This window comes from Semicossyphus pulcher, unplaced genomic scaffold (genome assembly GCF_022749685.1).
Source record: "Semicossyphus pulcher isolate SPU_LCO1_2020_fin unplaced genomic scaffold, fSemPul1.0.p SCAF_4, whole genome shotgun sequence".
Lineage (NCBI taxonomy): Eukaryota > Metazoa > Chordata > Actinopteri > Labriformes > Labridae > Semicossyphus > Semicossyphus pulcher.
Window position 1 is genome coordinate 17,503,090 of NW_027211715.1, and position 17,642 is coordinate 17,520,731.

Genomic DNA, 17,642 nt, shown 5'->3' on the forward strand with positions numbered 1-17,642 from the left:
GTAACTACGACGACGAGCACGGCTCAGCAGGTGCTTGGGATGGTTTCAAATTTAAATGAACATAAAAGGGAGATAAATGAAGATACATGTGTGTGAGAAGGTTTGACTCATTATGAGGTTAAGAAGATTTTTTGTGTGTGCGCGCAAATGAAATTCAATATCTGCCTTTAACTTTGAATTAAAAGTAATTGCATTTTAAGAGTTACTAGTTTTACAGTAAATCGTTTTTGTATTGAAACATAAGATGTTTGGTCACCTTGTGAGCACATCAGTAAGTTAAAGGTCAAAGGTCACTTGGTGGTCCAGGGTGGTTTTGTGTGTCTGCAGGATCCTCTGAACACGGTTGTGGATCTCCCAGTAGGACGGACTGGGCTGACTGGTCTGGAGTCTGAAGAACACAAAAAGGAAATGCCACATTAAAAACTCAAAGAGTGTGAGGCCCAAAAAACTGCATCAGGATGAGCTGACATACATTTTGATTTGATGGAAAAAGAATATTTTGATCATGTTCGGGGTGTGACTGAAAAATGTATTATCATTACTGATGAATCCTGTGGGTTCCAATCTTAAAGCCACGTCCCCACGAGGCATTAAAAGACTGGAAATATCTGGTTGAATTGGTCATAGCTGGAGAATTTGGCACAGACTTGTTTTAAGGGCTCACAAGTCAACAATGTCCACAATGTTACAACAATGTAACAATTTTATTAAGCAGACGCTTTTGTCCAAACCGATTTACATCTGAGAGTTAATACAACACAAGCGAGGATCGGGACAGGAGGAAACAAAGTCAGTAAGTGCGATCGGACACTGGTGCTGACAGGAACTCACAGGGCGTAAAGAAACCGATTTTTTTGAAATCATAGTCATCAACCACCTCAATATCATCATCATCCTCAATGTCATCATCACAAATATCGTCATCATCAATAGCATTAGTATCATTAAGTGCGGAGGTGTTCATGAAAGAGCTCGGTCTGTAGCTTTTTCTTGGACTGAATGGAGTTTGGGTCTCGATCTAGTTTATAAAATAGCAGAAAATTAGACATCTTAGTATTTCTGTCAATGACAAAAACAGTTTCACCTAAATAAAAAACAAAAGCAGCAAATCCACACATTAGAAGCTGGAACATGAGAATGTTTTGGCGTTTTGCTTGAAAATGACTTAAACTGAGAAATAAAGTCACTCTGAATCATATCACCTCCACAAACAGTGCTGCAGTCTTCTATACAGATGTTCTGACAGATAATACATTTGTCCACTAGTCTGTGCTGTAACATCACACAAGATGTGAGGGCCGATGCAAAGCTGAAACTAACTTTAAGTGTACTATGTTAAAGAGTCTTTAAAATAAACGACTGTTTCCTCCATCATAATAATAATTTTGATTCTTGTTATGCAAAACTAAAATGATATCATTTCCTGATTGACAGAAACAACTGTTTGTTTGAGCTGGAGGCTTAAATGTGCTTCAGCAATACAATACAAACGTGTCTGCAAGTTGGCCACAGGCAGTTGTGTAGTGAAAGCTGGCTCTGACAGACAGACAGAAGTGAACAGTAATAAATGCCAGTATTGCTTCTCGTCCACGTCTATTTGTCGGGAGTGGAGGGGTGATGACTGCCTGACTGACTGGCTGCCGCCCTGGCCCTGCTCGCGGTGTGGGAATGGAAGCTTTTCATGTGTAATCTGATAAACTTGCTACCTGCTTCAAAAAGTCATCAAGGACAAATCATCCAGAGACATGAATAGACTGAGACTTCGGGGCTTAGGGAGCAAACGTTGCCACTGGCATCTGTCATTTTCTTTATAGATCAAAGATTTGTGGTAAGACGTGCCCCTCTGCCGGTCGGAGGGAATCTACAAAGGCCCGCTCTAATCTCCCGCCCTGCGACTCCTGCCGCGTTTTCAATTGAGAGAAAAGTATCATTCATTTCCTACAATTTACTTTGCAGTTTAAGATTGTCTATTGATTTTAATGTTTACTTATGGAGCAGGAGGGAAGGGGGAGCCGAAACAAACAAACAAACAAACAAAACAGAACATCGGTCCCCTCGGTGTGTTTAACTCACAGCTGCCATGATCGATGACAAGGTCTCTTTGAATGTATTAAAGCGTGCATCGGGTCAAATGCATCAGACTGGAGCTGAAACACAAATCAATACCATTTTCCTCTTTGTTTTTCCTCCTCTCTGCCTCCTCTCTCGGTAATGAACAAACATGACAAGACATCAGCTTCTATAATTTAAGAGGTGGAGGGGAATTCATCCTGCCTGTCGAGTGTGATCAAAATTAAAGATTAGTACAACGCATACACACACGTAGCAGCGGCAGTGTATGACTAACGCCTCATGGGATTGTCATATATTTGCCGTATACTAAAATTGGAAACTCATACAGGTGCCTCTTTTGCTTTTAAGATCCTTTGAGCAAGCACTGATGATTTACACAGATGGGTCAGGATAAATTCAGGGCAAACAGCTCAAGAAACAGGATTATGTGTCATCATCTGATTTTGGGGCCAGAAAACACAGACTCAGGTCTCTCAGTTGATCCTGAGAACTGATGTACATTCAAAGACAAACTTTCCCACAACACAAAGTTAGAAACAAGCATGCTAATTACCAGTGCGCATCGCTTCTTAGCTAATCCATCAAAAGTGCATGCTGATTTCCTTTTCCTGCTTGTGTGTTTTGTTCCAGAGGATTATATTCTGAGAACTCACATTTTGTTCTTTGATGATTTAGCTGCTTTCAGGTCAGTGTGGTTTTCCTCTTTAAAGTGGTTTTGATCTTAAAACGAACATTAAAAAGATGAATGTATTTTTAAGGTCAGGTTGAGGTGAGGGGTTGTTTTATCTACAGATTTTACCTGTCTCTGAGGGAATGGCTGAGGTCCAGAGGACTTCTGGGGTTTGAAGCGGCGAGGGAGGACTTATCTAAGGCAGCACCTCTCGCTTTTGGGCTTTTGGTCCGGGCTTCAAGTCTGAACTGTGTCTCTGGAGACGAGTGGAGCCTGACCGAACCTGACTTCACCTGGAAGAGGTCACAAGAAAAAAGGTGAGTCGAAAAGTTTTAAAAACTGCATCAAATCTTTAATGTTGTTAAGCTTCGTATACAGAATGATTAGCTTTCATGAAAGGGTACATTAATGGTACAAAAACGTCACAATATTTTTCTAATAATAAAGTGTCTAAAACAGTGTCAGTTTTGAGTGTCTGTATTTGACTGTGTGTATACTAATGACTGTATATATACTGTAGATGGACGATGCGTCTCCATCTGCTCTCATTGTACGAAATTGATGAGCAGTAGAGGTCGATGGGTGGAGCCACTGTAGCCACTTCCACTAACCAAAGCACACACTTAAATTACCGAGAAAAACAACAAGGATCCTGCATGTCGGCGTGTTCAACAGCAGAACAGCTTCTTGTGTTGGTCTGAAGCAGACGCTCACACATATGGAAACTTCAATGACTACAGTGATTGTTTTAGTTAAGTCTTCTCTCGACGATCGTCCTCTACTCTGCTAATCCCGGTCTGATCAGCTGCAGGAGCCGGATTGGTCAACAGAGCTGTCAATCATCTTTTTTACAGCATCAAATAACTTGTCAGAAAAATGAACACTTGGACGTAAATCAGCATGATAAGAACTAACTATAATGACAGAAACCATGTCTGAGAAACATTATTTTGCGTGTATTTTGATTTTATAGTTTGACTCATGTCCCATCTGTTAACATGGAGGAGGCGGGCTTTATGAACTATACTGCAGCCAGTCAGCAGGGGGCGCTTGAAATGTTTTGGCTTTACTTTTAGGGAGCTGTCATATTCGTCCATCTGTGTGTATATACAGTGACACTGTGTCATGGCTACTTTTACATCCACAATAAAAAGAAAGCATGTGGCCCTTGTGACCAGCAACATATAAAGTGGATGCCTTCACAACATCTGAACGTTCCATGCTACTGATGTGCTGCTGAATGTAAACAGTAGCTCTGGCTTGAACTATTATAATAAAACTTACTCTGGTTGTTTTCGGTCTGTAACTCCCCAGGAGAGAAGGATCTGCAATGACAAAAACCAGTCAGGAGTTACATGCAGCAGTTTTTGGACAGCATAGCATCTACTAGACAAAGATTCTATCCCGTACACAGGAAGCTGAATCCTTACATACAGGAAGCTGTATACAGAGCCATTTTTCATCTGTGTATCCTTTATGTAGCTCCCTGCTGTTAGTATAATTACTTTCTGATATCCTAAAATACTCATAACAGCCAAAAGAAAACACAACAAATAATATATATAAGAATTGCAGAATGTTATGTCTTAAGCTAGTACAGCATGGCCTTTGGAGTGTTAACTGTACATGTATTGTTTTTGCATGTGTGATGGGGTCTACCTGTGTAATCAGTGGTAAAGGTGACAGAGTGTCGTCTCATGCTACCACTCTGTGGAGAGGAGGACGGAGTTCCCATAACGGAGACGCTGCTGCAATGAGACACCTGTAACACAACAGAGAAATAATCTGCAGTCAAAACCTGACTTTATTTGTGTAGTTTGACTAATTTAATCAAATGTTTTCTCTGTTATATTGTGCTATTCTAATCAACAACAAAGTACATTCATCACAATCAGTCCTCTCTTTGCTTTGTGCAGAATTAAAGGAAAAGCAGCTCGCTTTGGTTTGGTACAGGATTGTGTTTCCCTCTACACAAACAGAGGGGGAGTTGAGGCTCTGAAACATGCACTGATAATGCATTCACCATGGGGCTAAGCTACTTCATTAGGTATCTATTCGTTAATTGCAGCTTGACTCTCAATTACGAGGGTTAATTGTCGACAGAAGATTCCCCAAGGAAAAGCAGCGAGGGGAAAAACATGCCCCTCTCTTTAATAACACGCCTGTTGTATTCTAGTAAATTCCATTCATGTGTGTGACAAAAACAAACAACGCGGTACCTAATCATTTCCTTTAATAACAGCATGCAAGTGGATTTTGATATTCATACCTCAGGATTAGATTTGATGTAAATGAAGAAGCAGGAATGCGTTTGGGAGCAGAGGGAGGGAGGCGCTTAGAACTAGAGGCTGTGTTGTTCTTGTCCATCATCTGTATATTCCCCAAGGCTGTGTGATCAGAAAATCACTCCCTTTGATATGCTAATCTCTCATAGCAGTGATACAGCCATAATTAAAGTGTTAACAAATGACTGTGTAGCAGCCTAAATTTAGCACGTGTGCTATTAAAGCACAGTCAGGCCCCTCAGAGAGGATAATAGGCCATATTACATCCGCACATCGTGAAACATTTTCATGACGTCAAAATCCATTAACGGCTCAGGTGGAGAGATTAACACTGCGCTCTTATTATGCCCTCCACTTAATCTGCCCGCTAGATGATGTTCAAATTTGGGAAGCTCCCACTGAGGTTTGAACTACATCAATTCAGGATCCCATTAATTTTATAACCCCTGTCCACTGAACACGTGTTTTATTGGCATTAAACAAACCATCAGAGCGCTTTTCGTCAACTGCCATCAGTATTTAGGAATGAATCTGATGTAACACAAACCAGGAAGGGCGGCTGGCTCTCAGTCTCCTTCCTGAAGTGGTGAGGCCCCAGCTGGAGATGGCTCAGCCTCTGCCGGGCGTCCTCTGAAAGTTGGCACATCTTGCGGTGGGTGTAAGGGGATAAGGCTCGTGTCCTTGAGGAAACTGTTGGCTGCTGGTAGTTAGAGTCTACAGAAACTCGGGGAGAGGCGTGTTTTCTTTCCTTCTTGTTTTTCTGGGGATTTTGGCCGGGCTTTTGAGTAGAAGGTGAGCGTCTGGAGGTCGAGGATGCTGCAGAGTTTGGAATTGTAGCTTCGACATTTAGCTTTTCCTTCCCAGCTTTTGATGTGACACAGGTCGAGTCGTCTATGTGGGAAAACTGACCGCTGGAGGGGGACGACTGTTTTACTGCGCCCTGCCTGGACGGGGTTAAAGATGGCCTCACTGGAGAAAGACATGTCTGGGGTGCAGGAACAGAATATAAGAGAGAGAGAGAAAAATGTTGATAAGTTGCTCTCACATGTCAAGCAACCCTCACCACTCTCCATTTTGAGGTGACACATAACATTTGTCTCAGCAGTTTAGATTTCTCCACAGACCAAAATGTTTTTCCTTTACTCAAGCGTCAGCCATTTTTTCCATTAAGGCAGCTGCTCTCACTCTCACTCTCCACAAAGACTTGCTCTCCCTGGACTAAACCATTAAACCATTAGCTAAATCATTCAGCTTAAGTGTTACAACAACAACAGCTCCCGCAGTCAGCACTGCCATGGAGACAACCTCTGCAGAATTACTTCAATAACTCTAATGGCCACTAACATCGTTCTCAGATGCAATATCCCACTTCCTGCGGGTAATGCCAACCTGGGATAAATACGTTAAGATAAAATGTTAATTGCATTTGATGGCCATCTCCAGTCTAATATGATAAAGAGGCATTACCTGGCTGTAAAACAAAGATAATCTAAATGCTAATAAGGGAAATCACACAACATTAAAACTATTTTTAAGAGAAACTAAACGATGAATAAATCCTCATGCAGGTTGCCATTTGAGAATGGGCTGATTTAATGGAATTAAGCAAAGTATGTTCTCCCACCCACTCTTCCACCACCATCATCGACTTCTTTCAGCTTTTCTGTCTGTTTTCACAGGACGGCCTCTGAGAGCCAGTCTGTGTTCAGGTCGCCAGCTGAGTGTTAAAGGCTTGTCTGATGTTATTACCTGTTATTTCCAATGATGGTTTTTAAAGACACTGTTCAGCACAGCTTGGGATGCTGATGAATGATAACAGCCACGCCAGCTGCTAAATGCTAAAAACAACATCCATGATGCACACATGTTCACAATGACAAGCTAACATGTTAATGCCAAGCAGGCTCAATCTTTGCCATGATCACAGTTTTTAATATCTCAGCTGGATGATATTTGCTAGTTAGCACCAAACATAAAGTACCCCTGAGGCTGATCCGAGTGTCATCAGTTCTGCAGGTTTTTGGTCACAAACAGAAGTGACAAAAATCTCTGCCTATCTACGACAGGTATTGTGCCAATCCATCCATTAGCTGTTAGTGATGATGAACTGGATTCAGGATTCATCCTCTGGGGACATGTCTGTATAAAGTGTAACAGCAATCCATCAGACAGGCTGAGATATTTCTGTCTAAACCAAAGTGGTGGGCGAACAGAATGAGACACAGACAGGCCGACTGACTAACACTGCCACCTCTCGAGCAAAGCTGCTAGCATGGCTAAAAATGACTTTTGGATTAAAAACTGTATTTAAATGGTAAAAGCAACAATTACAGAAGATAATAGGACCAGAATGTGCAAAGGAGTGGGTGTAAGACTGTATCTTTTAGTTTCAGAGGTTTTGCAGAAGTTGCCATCACTCTGAATCTCTATTAGAAGAGGACAGGGTTTGTCAGCCGGGTGGGCAGGCAGTCAGGGAGATGCCTATGCTGAGGAGCCATTAGGAGCGAGAAAATGGAGAAATTCTACTGTCTGACAGCCACAGCGGTGCTCTGATCCAGACATCTCCCCGAGGGGCCAGGAGAACACTCTGACAATCTGCTTCCCTGTCAATGACATCCCATTTAAACAAATGGCTCAGCTTAGGTTACTGCACCTGGGAAATGCATGGTAGTGTTTTTGGCACAACATGCCAACCGCTGTGTGGTGGATCATATGTTGCGAACAGGACTGTTTGTGAAAGATTTCAATCCTCACTGTTATTTTTAAGTAATCCTCTTCTTCAGACCAGAAGTGGGACATTATTCTAAACTCCCAGTAACCACCTGCTAAGATTACCTCCACACGTACCTCACAAACATGAAGAAACAGGTTCAATTTAGGCAGGGTTTTCCGATATCCACTACTTTGCCATATCCTTTTTTTAATTGGCAGTTTGATAAACAAGTGAAAATTGCCACAATCTTCTTAAGACCAAGATGATGTGGACAGTTTAAGTTTTGGACTGTTAGTCTGAGAAAAAAGCAGACAAAGAAAGGCAGAAAATCCTCGTTAATGAGGAGCTGGAACCAGATACAATTTGGCTTGAAATTTAAAAGAAAATCAATTATTAATTTGTCAAAACAGCCAATTTTTTAAGCATGAGCTAACTACAACCCTGGATGGAAACGTGTCGCTGTGATGTCCACACAGCGACAGCCTTTTTGGAAAGTGAAAGAGACTGACTGACGGGTTGCGTGACAAAAACTGTGTAAAAACTCCCAGCCAGTCGGAGATGTGAGAGGAGCCTCGCTATCAGCATCACAGATCTGCTTCCCCGTAATTACATTCACAAGAAGAGAAGAGATACCCTTGAAACACTGCCAGTATGGATAGATAGATGCAGTAGCCATGGCAACAATAGTAGGTGGGTATGTATGGAGGAAACAGACAAATCTGATGGCGAGCGATACCCCTCATTAAAGCCCTCTAGAGATGAACTGCTCACTGTTTTGGTCAACACTTACACAGAGAAGGATAAACGGACGGTTTTCTTGACTTATGATTGGCACTTTGATGGATTTGTTTAAAATTTGACTGAGCTGTTTTGAAGATCATAAGAAGAAAAACAAAAGCACCAGCCCCTGTCGGATATCAGGCATTAAGTAGACAGAAAGACAAAAGTTAAAAGTACTAAGAGACTGGATACACACTTTGTGAAGTAATGCAAAGAAATGAAATAAAAGGACACACTTACAGGTGAGGCAGGCTGGCTGTCTCTCCCATTACTCTCTTCTATGACTGATGTGGTGGCAAACTCCACTCTGGGGGCGATTCCCTAAAAGAAGAGTGACAATAGGAACAAACACAACACCTTTAACAGGGAGATGAAGACAAAGAGACAGATAACAGCACTGCTTGAAACACCAATTTACAACCACAAATCTTCAATCTACGCCTGGCTTGAGAAAAACAAATTGCAGAAAAGAATGAGGCTCCAGTGACGTTTAAATAATATGGCATTTGGAGAGAGACATCTAAATTGCTATGTAGGCCTCAAACACAAACACATAAAAGCAATGGTGAGGGGGACTGGTGTTTAAAGACATTTCAATATGCCAGTTAGTGCCTCGGAGGAGAAGGGGAGGATGGAACAGCAACGTGCGGCCACAGAGAGATGAAGGAATGAAAAGAGGAGGAGGTAGGGAGAGAAAGGGATGATATAAGAAGAGGAGGAGGAAAGAGAAGTTCTCCGTTTAGTTTTTCTGTCCGTGCAGCAAAGGCTGTCGACAGCTCTATGAGGAAAAATGCCATCTTCTCTGAACAAATAGCTTCACTTTGTCTCAGACAGGCCAGTGCCTTTGAATTGGTTATCTTGGTAGTGTACCTGCCTGTCATGTGCACAGACATGTGAGCCACCGAGATGATGGGGAGACTCACTTATAGAGAGCAACAATGTTCAATCTCCAGTCTATGAATGACGTGTGTAATATTGGTGCCAATCACTGTGGATCACATGGCGAGCACAATGTGGGGTCGCTGTGACATGTGAACAGCATTAAACTCATCAACTGACGTTTGGACACCTTTTCAGATTCTACAGTGAGATCACACCTCGGCTCAGGTTTAAAAAGAAGGAGGGAAAAATCCCTCACTTTGACCTCTTGTTTACAAATTTGAGAATGAAAGTTGGTTTACTTTAAGAGAGCTCCTGAAGTCTCTTAAGTTGGTTATGAATAGAACCTTGTTGACTGAAGTACACAAACATTCTCCATTTCAATTGTCCAAAATATCAGTCATACACAACAACACGTTGCTTAAATCAGCCAATAAAGTACAGAGCTGTTTGAACATTTGTGAGAAGACGGCTAATTCAGCTATCGATTTTGTGTGTTGCTGTCGATGAATTCAGCACTCAATGCAGCATTATATTCTCTCAGTCTCTGATGTGACTTTTTAAAATAAATTTGATATGTTTTTGCAAAAAAAAATACGATAACTAAACTGTCAAGCACCTGAGAACGACTCCTTAAAGTTATTTGAACAATTTGCTGTAAGTTGGATTTAGTCACTTGATAAATGTGTCTTACTGCACACACTCACACACACAATTAAATGTACATTTAATTCTTTAAAAAATGTATGAATATGGACACAGGAATTTTGGTTGTGCTTATTGGTTTCTGATGGAAGTCCTTAGAGGACATGCATCCACACATTTTATTTACTCTGTTTTCCCATGATAACAAGCTATTTCTGATCGTTTTCTCGAGATCTCGACTTATTTTTCTTTTAATCTCGTGATAACAAAGCTGGTTTTCTCATGACAATGGGATAATTTTCTGGCGATCTAGAAAACCAAACAACAGGCTGGTCACTGTGATTTTACAGACACACTAATCTTATGTCCGTTTTGTGCTTTTACAACTCTGGGGATACAAGTTATGATCATCTGACGTTATGGTGGTGCAGCGTCGTTATCTCGTGATAATGTGATAAATAAGTCGAGATCTCAAGAAAAGAAATGACTCGTTATCACGGGAAACGGATGCATGTCCGATAAGGGCTTCTGTAGTTTCTAAACGCAATAAATCCTTACCATAAAAAAAGGCTACATATCTGGAAAGAAGGAATTGATAAGCAGAACAGGTATTGGAGTCGACACCCAACTCTCGGCTCAGGTGTTGGATGGAGGATTAAACAATAAAAAAAAGGAATAGATGGAAAATAGCCTACAGGAAAGGAGGGGCATCTCTTCAACAGTATCTCTCTCTCTGCTGCTCTTTCTCCTGAGCTCAATCCAGGTTCGGGGTACAGGAAATCTCTGCTGCTCTCCTCCATTGTAGCAAGGATCTCGCCCTCTAAAAAAAACGAACACAGGCAGACTGTAAACAGGAACACCCACATAAACACAATCCAAGTTAGAGATCCTGTTTTTGCAGTGTAATGACTAGATAAAGTGGGGATTTAACATGCCCAGGAGGCATCATCAGTAAGCATACCTGGAGGCACCAACTGAATCAGCTCAAAAGATGTTGTGTCAGCTAAGAGGAAGGAAAGTACAAATAGACCGTGAGCTAATGATCAGTATCACAGCTAATAGCCTATAAGCTTGCATAGCGGAGGATTCAGGACTAAAAGATGAGGAAGCAAGTCCCAGACGGCCGTTTACCTTCAAGGAGGTCAGCTACATCAGCAGGGTCAACAATGCCAGGGAAAGTCTGGTAAAACAGAGTACAGACGAAGCAAATCAATACTTATAACAAGACGAGACAGACAGCCTCGTATCTAACTCTGCCATTCTCTCCAGGGAATAGAAGGCCTCTTTTATCAGGAGAGAGGGCAGTAATGTTCAAATTGGAGGTTTGCTAGTTTGAATCTTCGGCCTTAAAAATAAGCCTGCAATAGTCTGCAATATATAAAGTTTCCAAGAAGAGAGGATTCAGACAGAAACAAATTATTGGTAGGATAAGGATTTCTTCACCATTAATCTTTTGTGAATAAAAATACAATACATAGGTATGAGTAGAGTGACACCGACCTAAGTATTCTTATCCCTGTAATACACAGCTATTCTCACCTTGACAAATACCATTTTGTGGTGGAAGAGTAAAGGAAACACAGGTGGCAAACAGGGAGTCTTCCTGTACTGGCCCATCATACACACGCTGAGGTAGATATTGTTCCTTTTAGACAGGAGCACTCCTGGACATGTTACCTGCACACAAACATAATAGGTAGCTCTTGTGATGGGTCAGGCATTTGTATGTTGTATATTATCATTATTGGCCAATTAGTTTCAATCATATGACAAAATAAGCCTTTCCTTGCAAAACAACATTTCAAAAATAATTGAGCCCTATCCAAAATTACACATCACATGTCCTAAATCCATGTTGATAAAAATTTGTGATTTACAGGAGCAATCCTCTGAGGTACTATCAATAGCATTATGGCCTTTTTACTGCGACAAAAGGGGACAGCAAAGTTCATGATTTAAAAAATCCACAAAAGGAATTATTTTTAATTACTCTGATTGGAAATGAGACCGAATTGATTACCAAAAAGGTTCTCTCAACTGCACAATAAAAGAAGTATAACGTTTAAAAATTAGTCAACTTAAATTTGTAGTAAAACAATAGACTTTGCTTTACAGACATTTTAATGTTCAATGATATCTTTGTTAGTTAATCACTTAGTATATAACCCCAAAAAATCACTGCCATAGAGAACTTCAGACATAAAAACTAGCCTCTACAATAATTAAACACACGCCTTTCTGTTGTAGTTGATCTAAATCACCTGAACTACAGATTAAAACTTAACAAACCGTTGAAGTTACAACATGTTTGATAATATTCATATTGTTTAGAATGATACTAGGAAATTAATTTATGGTAAGCTATAGTTATGTAGGTAAACTAGCTAGAATTAACATTAATCATTACATTTTTTCTATTTGTTAAGTTGCAGCCGTTAATCGTTACTTTCAGAACGTGCAGGAAATGTTTGCAAAGGGAAGAGGATGTAAGCTCGCTAGCTAGCTTACGCTATATACGCTAGAGTACCAGGTCCGTTTTCATGTTTTGTAGCAAAGGAGCAGCATTAACATACACTTACTTTCTTTATGTCCAAGTATACGGTACATTTCAGAGACTTCTGGCGCACTTTAGAGGAGGAAAGCTTCTTCTCCATTAAAGCCATTCATATAACTTTCGAAGTACGTTGTCATAGCTGCCAAACAGCAACAGTCACAGGGAGCGGATGTACAGTCACGTGACCAAGGCTCGGCCAATCATAAGCTCTCTGCGCACCCACGCGCACACATTTGAGCTGATAATCACTAATAAATCTGTTTCTACGTCTCTCTAAGTCTCTGACTTACATCCAAAATGTGTGTTAAATTGTACTTAAACTAGCAGTTGAGTTATAAAACAGTTTATTAGCCAAAACCATAAAAATAACTAAAGACTACATCACCACAGAGAGAGCTACACATGTAAACAATGCAAAATACAATTGAAGAGATTATTAAGATGTTCTTTGTATGTTGTGGGTCTCATTTAAATAAAATAATTTGTGTTCTCAGTATTGCTATAAGAGAGCAACAGGTGCAACATTATTATTTTGTGATAATGGTTTTAATGAACACATATCAGCAGAGATAAAAGCATCCAATGCATTCATAAAGTAAGTTAACATATAGAAATCATGCATTTATTTACAACTGTATCAAACAAAAGAGCTGCTGAATGAAGGCCTCAGATTTAAATAGTCTTTCCTTGGAGTTCACCAGTCCACATATCAAAGTCACACACATTTCATAGTTTATAGTCAAATAACCAAGGAGAAAACTTGTTCCCGTTTTAGTCCTTCAAGTACCAGTCTTCCCACTGTTACAAATCTGTGAAAATAAGTCTTTATAGCCAGGGAGATGTGGAGCTTCTAAAGGCAATGAAGTGTGAAGGATCCTCCTGCTACGGTGCTCCACGTTTTATATGCTCAGTCTGCGTCCATCTGTCCGTCTGTCTGTCTGTCTAGTGCCTGACGCCTTGGCTCTTCTCCCTCTCTCTGTCTGCTGCGTCTCTTCCAACACCGATGCCCTTTCCGTTACTGTCACCTGTGTGGGACTTAACCTCAGAGCTGGACATAAAAACATATTCATAATATGAAGAACTGAGATGGTACAGTATAGTTCAGGACTTAGCTTAACAAAAAAATGTATTTGCTTGAGTATAAACTACATGCAAAATAATATTCATATTTGGGTTATTGTTTTCATTTTAAATGTATATGCGTAATGCCATGCAACTTTACCTTTGAATGTGAGTTGGCCTGTTGTCCTTGATGAGGTTGTTGAGTTTGTAGTAATCCAGGAAGGTTCGAGCCACATTCCTTCCCAGTTTCATGTCTGAGGAAACAGTTAAAGCTAATTGTCTTTGCATGAGCTCAAAACATTCTATAGATCTGTGTCTCCCAAAGTGGAGAGTGCCCCTATGGAGAGGCCCAGAGTCATTGCATTGCACTGCAGCTCATTGTTTTGATTTTACAAGACATATCTTCAATATTTGGTGCACTCTTACTGCTCCTAACAGGTAGCTTTTTGCTAAAATGCTTTGATAAAGCCATTTCACGCTACCTATGCAGACAGACAAAGTTAGCAATTAGCTGGTTTATGTTAGGGAGTATTTAGCAGCTAAGGGTCTGGATAATCCCCTCAGAAGTTGGTGAGAAATAAAACACAGCTTAAAGAGAGTGAATATCAGTCATACATTAATCAGATGGCACACAACACAACTTGAAAATAATGCCTATGTTGCGAATGTGTAAATGAAAATCACTGAAGCTGCAAGATATTCCTAATTTTTAATATATATATGATGTATATTTGCATAAAAAAACACCCCACAAAACTCCACTTAAATCTTGGACACATTTGACATGAAGTAATATTGAATTTACATCCCCTCTGTCATGAACAACACACCCACTGCGGTAAAGCAAATACCTGGGGACTAGCGATTGGAGAAATGAGCAGTGTAAATCCTTAAGGAACAACGTGTTGCGTTCTGATTTAAGTGAGGCTAAATCACCAGAATTTCACTCACGTCAGCTAAATGCATGATGCTGGTATGAATCACACAAAAGCAATTACTTACACACGGAGACCTTATTTAAATTCAGAGGTGAGCGCACACATCATCCCCTCTGCCCAATTGTCCCTCACTACATTAAGGACACTATCAATAACTTCACTGCTTTTATAAAACAGCTGAGCGTCTATGAGTGCTGTTGCTAAGCCTGCGATCATTAGAGGAGCAGAGCGAGTAATGATGACAATCAGGTTCAGATAATGAAGAAGTGGAGAACCGCAGAAGGCCAACAATGTTCCCAATCACCAAGAGTGAGGATATAGTAAATACAGATAAATAAGAACAATGTCGCTAACATAAATAAATTTCATCTTGTCACTGAGGCGAGTGCTGTGAATAACATCATCAATATCAGCTGTCAATCCATCTATCTATCCATGAAAGATGTCCATCATCCTTACTTCATCATTCTCCATCTTCAGTGAATGTACATACATGCTGTTCACATAGATCCCAACACTAAACAAAAAAAATAAAAGGTTTTTCTCTGTCTGGAGACATTGATGTTCATCTACCTCCATTCTTCACCACACTGCAGCATGATGGAGCAACACATAGACATAATCTGTCACTTTCCCCTGTCATTACCTTGTTGATACTCAGATACGCTCTGTCATCTGCTGGACTATCAGTCTGTCACATCTGTGTGATTGAAACAACTGGCATACTGAAAAAGATTTGTTTTAAAGATGGAGATTTTCTTCTCCCATTCCTTGTAATGATCAAAAAAAGAGCCCACTACATAAATCCTGTTTGCTATAAAGGTGAAAATCTATTGTCCAAAAGCTGTTAACTTGTAAACAATCCATCCTGGTTTTAGACGGGGTGTCTGGGCGTACACTTCAGGTTCTGTCGTTTTTCATACGCTGTGCACCACACACATACACACACACAAACACAAGGGTACACCTGGTAAGTTTAGCCTGAAAATAAGCCAGCAAGCCCCTCTGTAGCGAGTCTGTCACCTTGGCCTTTGAGGGGGTGTTTTTGCGTATGTTCGTGAGTCTACACAGGACTTCATTCTTCACCCGGCAGGATGATGGCAACCCTCTCTGCACGACTCCTGAGTCTGTTTACACCCCATCTGGATGTTTGTCTGTTAGTCCTGCATCAGGCCAGACTTCCTGTGAGTGTGTGTGTGTGTGTGTGTGTGTGTGTGTGTGTGTGGCCTCACAGTCTGTTTCATAACTGCTGGCTGATGATACTGATTAAATAGACATAAAACTTAAGATGAACAAACAATACTCATATCCTTCTGAATCTATTTTTTGATGGATAATAGTTATAAACAATACAAGGTGTCTGAAGCCATGCTAGCAAACCTGCTGTGCTTTGAGCTTTTGGCATACTATCTCCTCAAGAAAAGGCTAACATACTAATGTTTACCAGATATAATGTTACCGTCTTTGCCATCTTTGATTAGCATGATTTTGTAAGCCAGACGTTGGACAAATTTAAATTTTATCTCGATGGTTCTAAATTGAAGGTTGAGTGATTAGCAGTGTTATCACAGTTCATCCTCAGGAGGACATCCATCCATCCATCCATTATCTATACAGCTTATTCTCTTCAGGGTTGCGGGGGGGACTGGAGCTTATCCAAGCTGTCATTGGGCAAGAGGCGGGGTTACACCAGGACTGATTGCCAGTCAATCACGGGGCTGACACACAGAGACAGACAACCTTTCACGCTCACATTCACACCGACAGGCAATTAAGAGCGACCAATTAACCAGACAAGCATGTCTTTGGACTTTGGGAGGAAGCCGGAGTACCCGGAGAGAACCCACGCACGCACGGGGAGAACATGCAAACTCGGTTCGGACTGGGAACCTTCTAGCTTTGAGGCAACGGCACTAACCACTGCACCACCGTGCAGCTTTAGGGGGACATACAGTAAACGTATCAATTACACGGCTGTGTTAAATACTTGATTCTGATTGGTTAATTACGGCATTAGTGGGGGGTTTTTATTTCATGATAGCAGCCCGTTGCTATGAAGAACAGACCGTTGCTAGGGCTGCGGCTCTAATCACAGAATCTGTAGGACTAACTGTAATCATATCAATCCACCGAAAGAAGTCCGATACATTTAATGTTTACCCCTTAATGTACCAAACGCCATAACAATTCAAGAAGTCGATAACAAAAAGAAAGTTAGGCTGTGTCACAGTAGTAGTGTGTTGCTGGGTACTGCAGGAAAGTTCAGGGGATCAACAAAGTCATCAGCATTTATCCTCTGGGACCGTGAATGTCTGTACCAAATGTCATCTATCCAATAGTTGTTGAGATATTTCAGTCCGGATCAACTAACCAGTTGACCGACATTTCAGTCCCTAGAGACAAGCAAATGTATCCAGTTTAGGTCGTTAAAATCTTTTACAAGTGGTTCAGATGTGATTCACTAATATTCCCACACATATTAAAACTCATAAACACACTGTATGTACTGTACTGTGTATCCTCTTTCATCCTTGACGTCTTCATTCTGACCTCGGGAAACTTTTTGGTGTTTTCCTCGGTTCTCTTTCATCAGCAGAGCACGGTGCCAGACCTGAGCTCTTTGGCCGGGCACGCTCAGCGACAAAAATATCTCGCCGACCCCACCGTGCGCAGATGGCCTCTCAGCTTGGCTTGTCACGACTCACCGTCTATTACAGGAGGTGTTGTGATGGACGGTCAGCTTCTGAAGGAGAGCTTCATCCACGGGGGCGAACGGTCGGAGACACAGAGGATGCCCTGACTGCTGTCTGGCTGCTTGCCGGGGGAAACCGTAGGCTTTGGAACGAGGCTTCTGCTGCATCAGGAAGCGATGCGTGCGAGAGCCAGGAAACAGTCGGTGGGCTGTAGCTTGGATTACAGAGGTGGGAGGCAGTGGAAATATTCAGAAAACTTTAGCAGCATAACTCCACAACAACTAGGCAGCCCCATCTCATACACATACACTGACAACATTATTAATAATGTATCACCATCTCTACTGGAT

At 41.2% G+C, this 17,642-nt stretch overlaps 2 protein-coding genes across 2 annotated transcripts in view; both read right to left on the bottom strand.

The window, feature by feature from the left end:
* Positions 1–256: 256 nt before the first annotated feature.
* On the bottom strand, positions 257–12,708 carry spata6 (spermatogenesis associated 6). The gene is made up of 12 exons (XM_069680641.1): positions 12,625–12,708; positions 11,585–11,722; positions 11,177–11,225; positions 11,007–11,048; positions 10,741–10,865; positions 8,762–8,842; positions 5,968–6,013; positions 5,576–5,919; positions 4,403–4,505; positions 4,028–4,068; positions 2,873–3,036; positions 257–388 (listed from the first exon to the last, which is right to left on the bottom strand). The coding sequence occupies exons 1-12, from the start codon at positions 12,706–12,708 to the stop codon at positions 277–279; spliced, it is 1,329 nt and encodes a 442-aa protein (XP_069536742.1). The 3' UTR covers positions 257–276.
* Positions 12,709–13,139: 431 nt separating this feature from the next.
* Positions 13,140–17,642, bottom strand: part of LOC138607697 (cytosolic carboxypeptidase 6-like) — a 285,563-nt gene continuing 281,060 nt past the window's right edge. Inside the window, exons 12-13 of the mRNA XM_069680335.1 lie at positions 13,822–13,915; positions 13,140–13,647 (exon numbers count right to left, since the gene is read on the bottom strand). Of these exons, the coding sequence (XP_069536436.1) occupies positions 13,542–13,647; positions 13,822–13,915 (200 nt within the window). The 3' untranslated portion in view covers positions 13,140–13,541. The remainder of the gene's footprint in view (positions 13,648–13,821; positions 13,916–17,642) is intronic.

Bases quoted from the DNA above. Each gene is read 5' to 3' on its own strand.
- spata6 (XM_069680641.1), bottom strand. From the start codon at position 12,708: ATGGCTTTAATGGAGAAGAAGCTTTCCTCCTCTAAAGTGCGCCAGAAG. The intron at 11,723-12,624 runs GTAAGTGTATGT...GTTTGTGTGCAG, and splicing joins TATACTTGGACATAAAGAAA to GTAACATGTCCAGGAGTGCT. The intron at 4,069-4,402 runs GTAGACCCCATC...TTGTCATTGCAG, and splicing joins CTTTACCACTGATTACACAG to ATCCTTCTCTCCTGGGGAGT.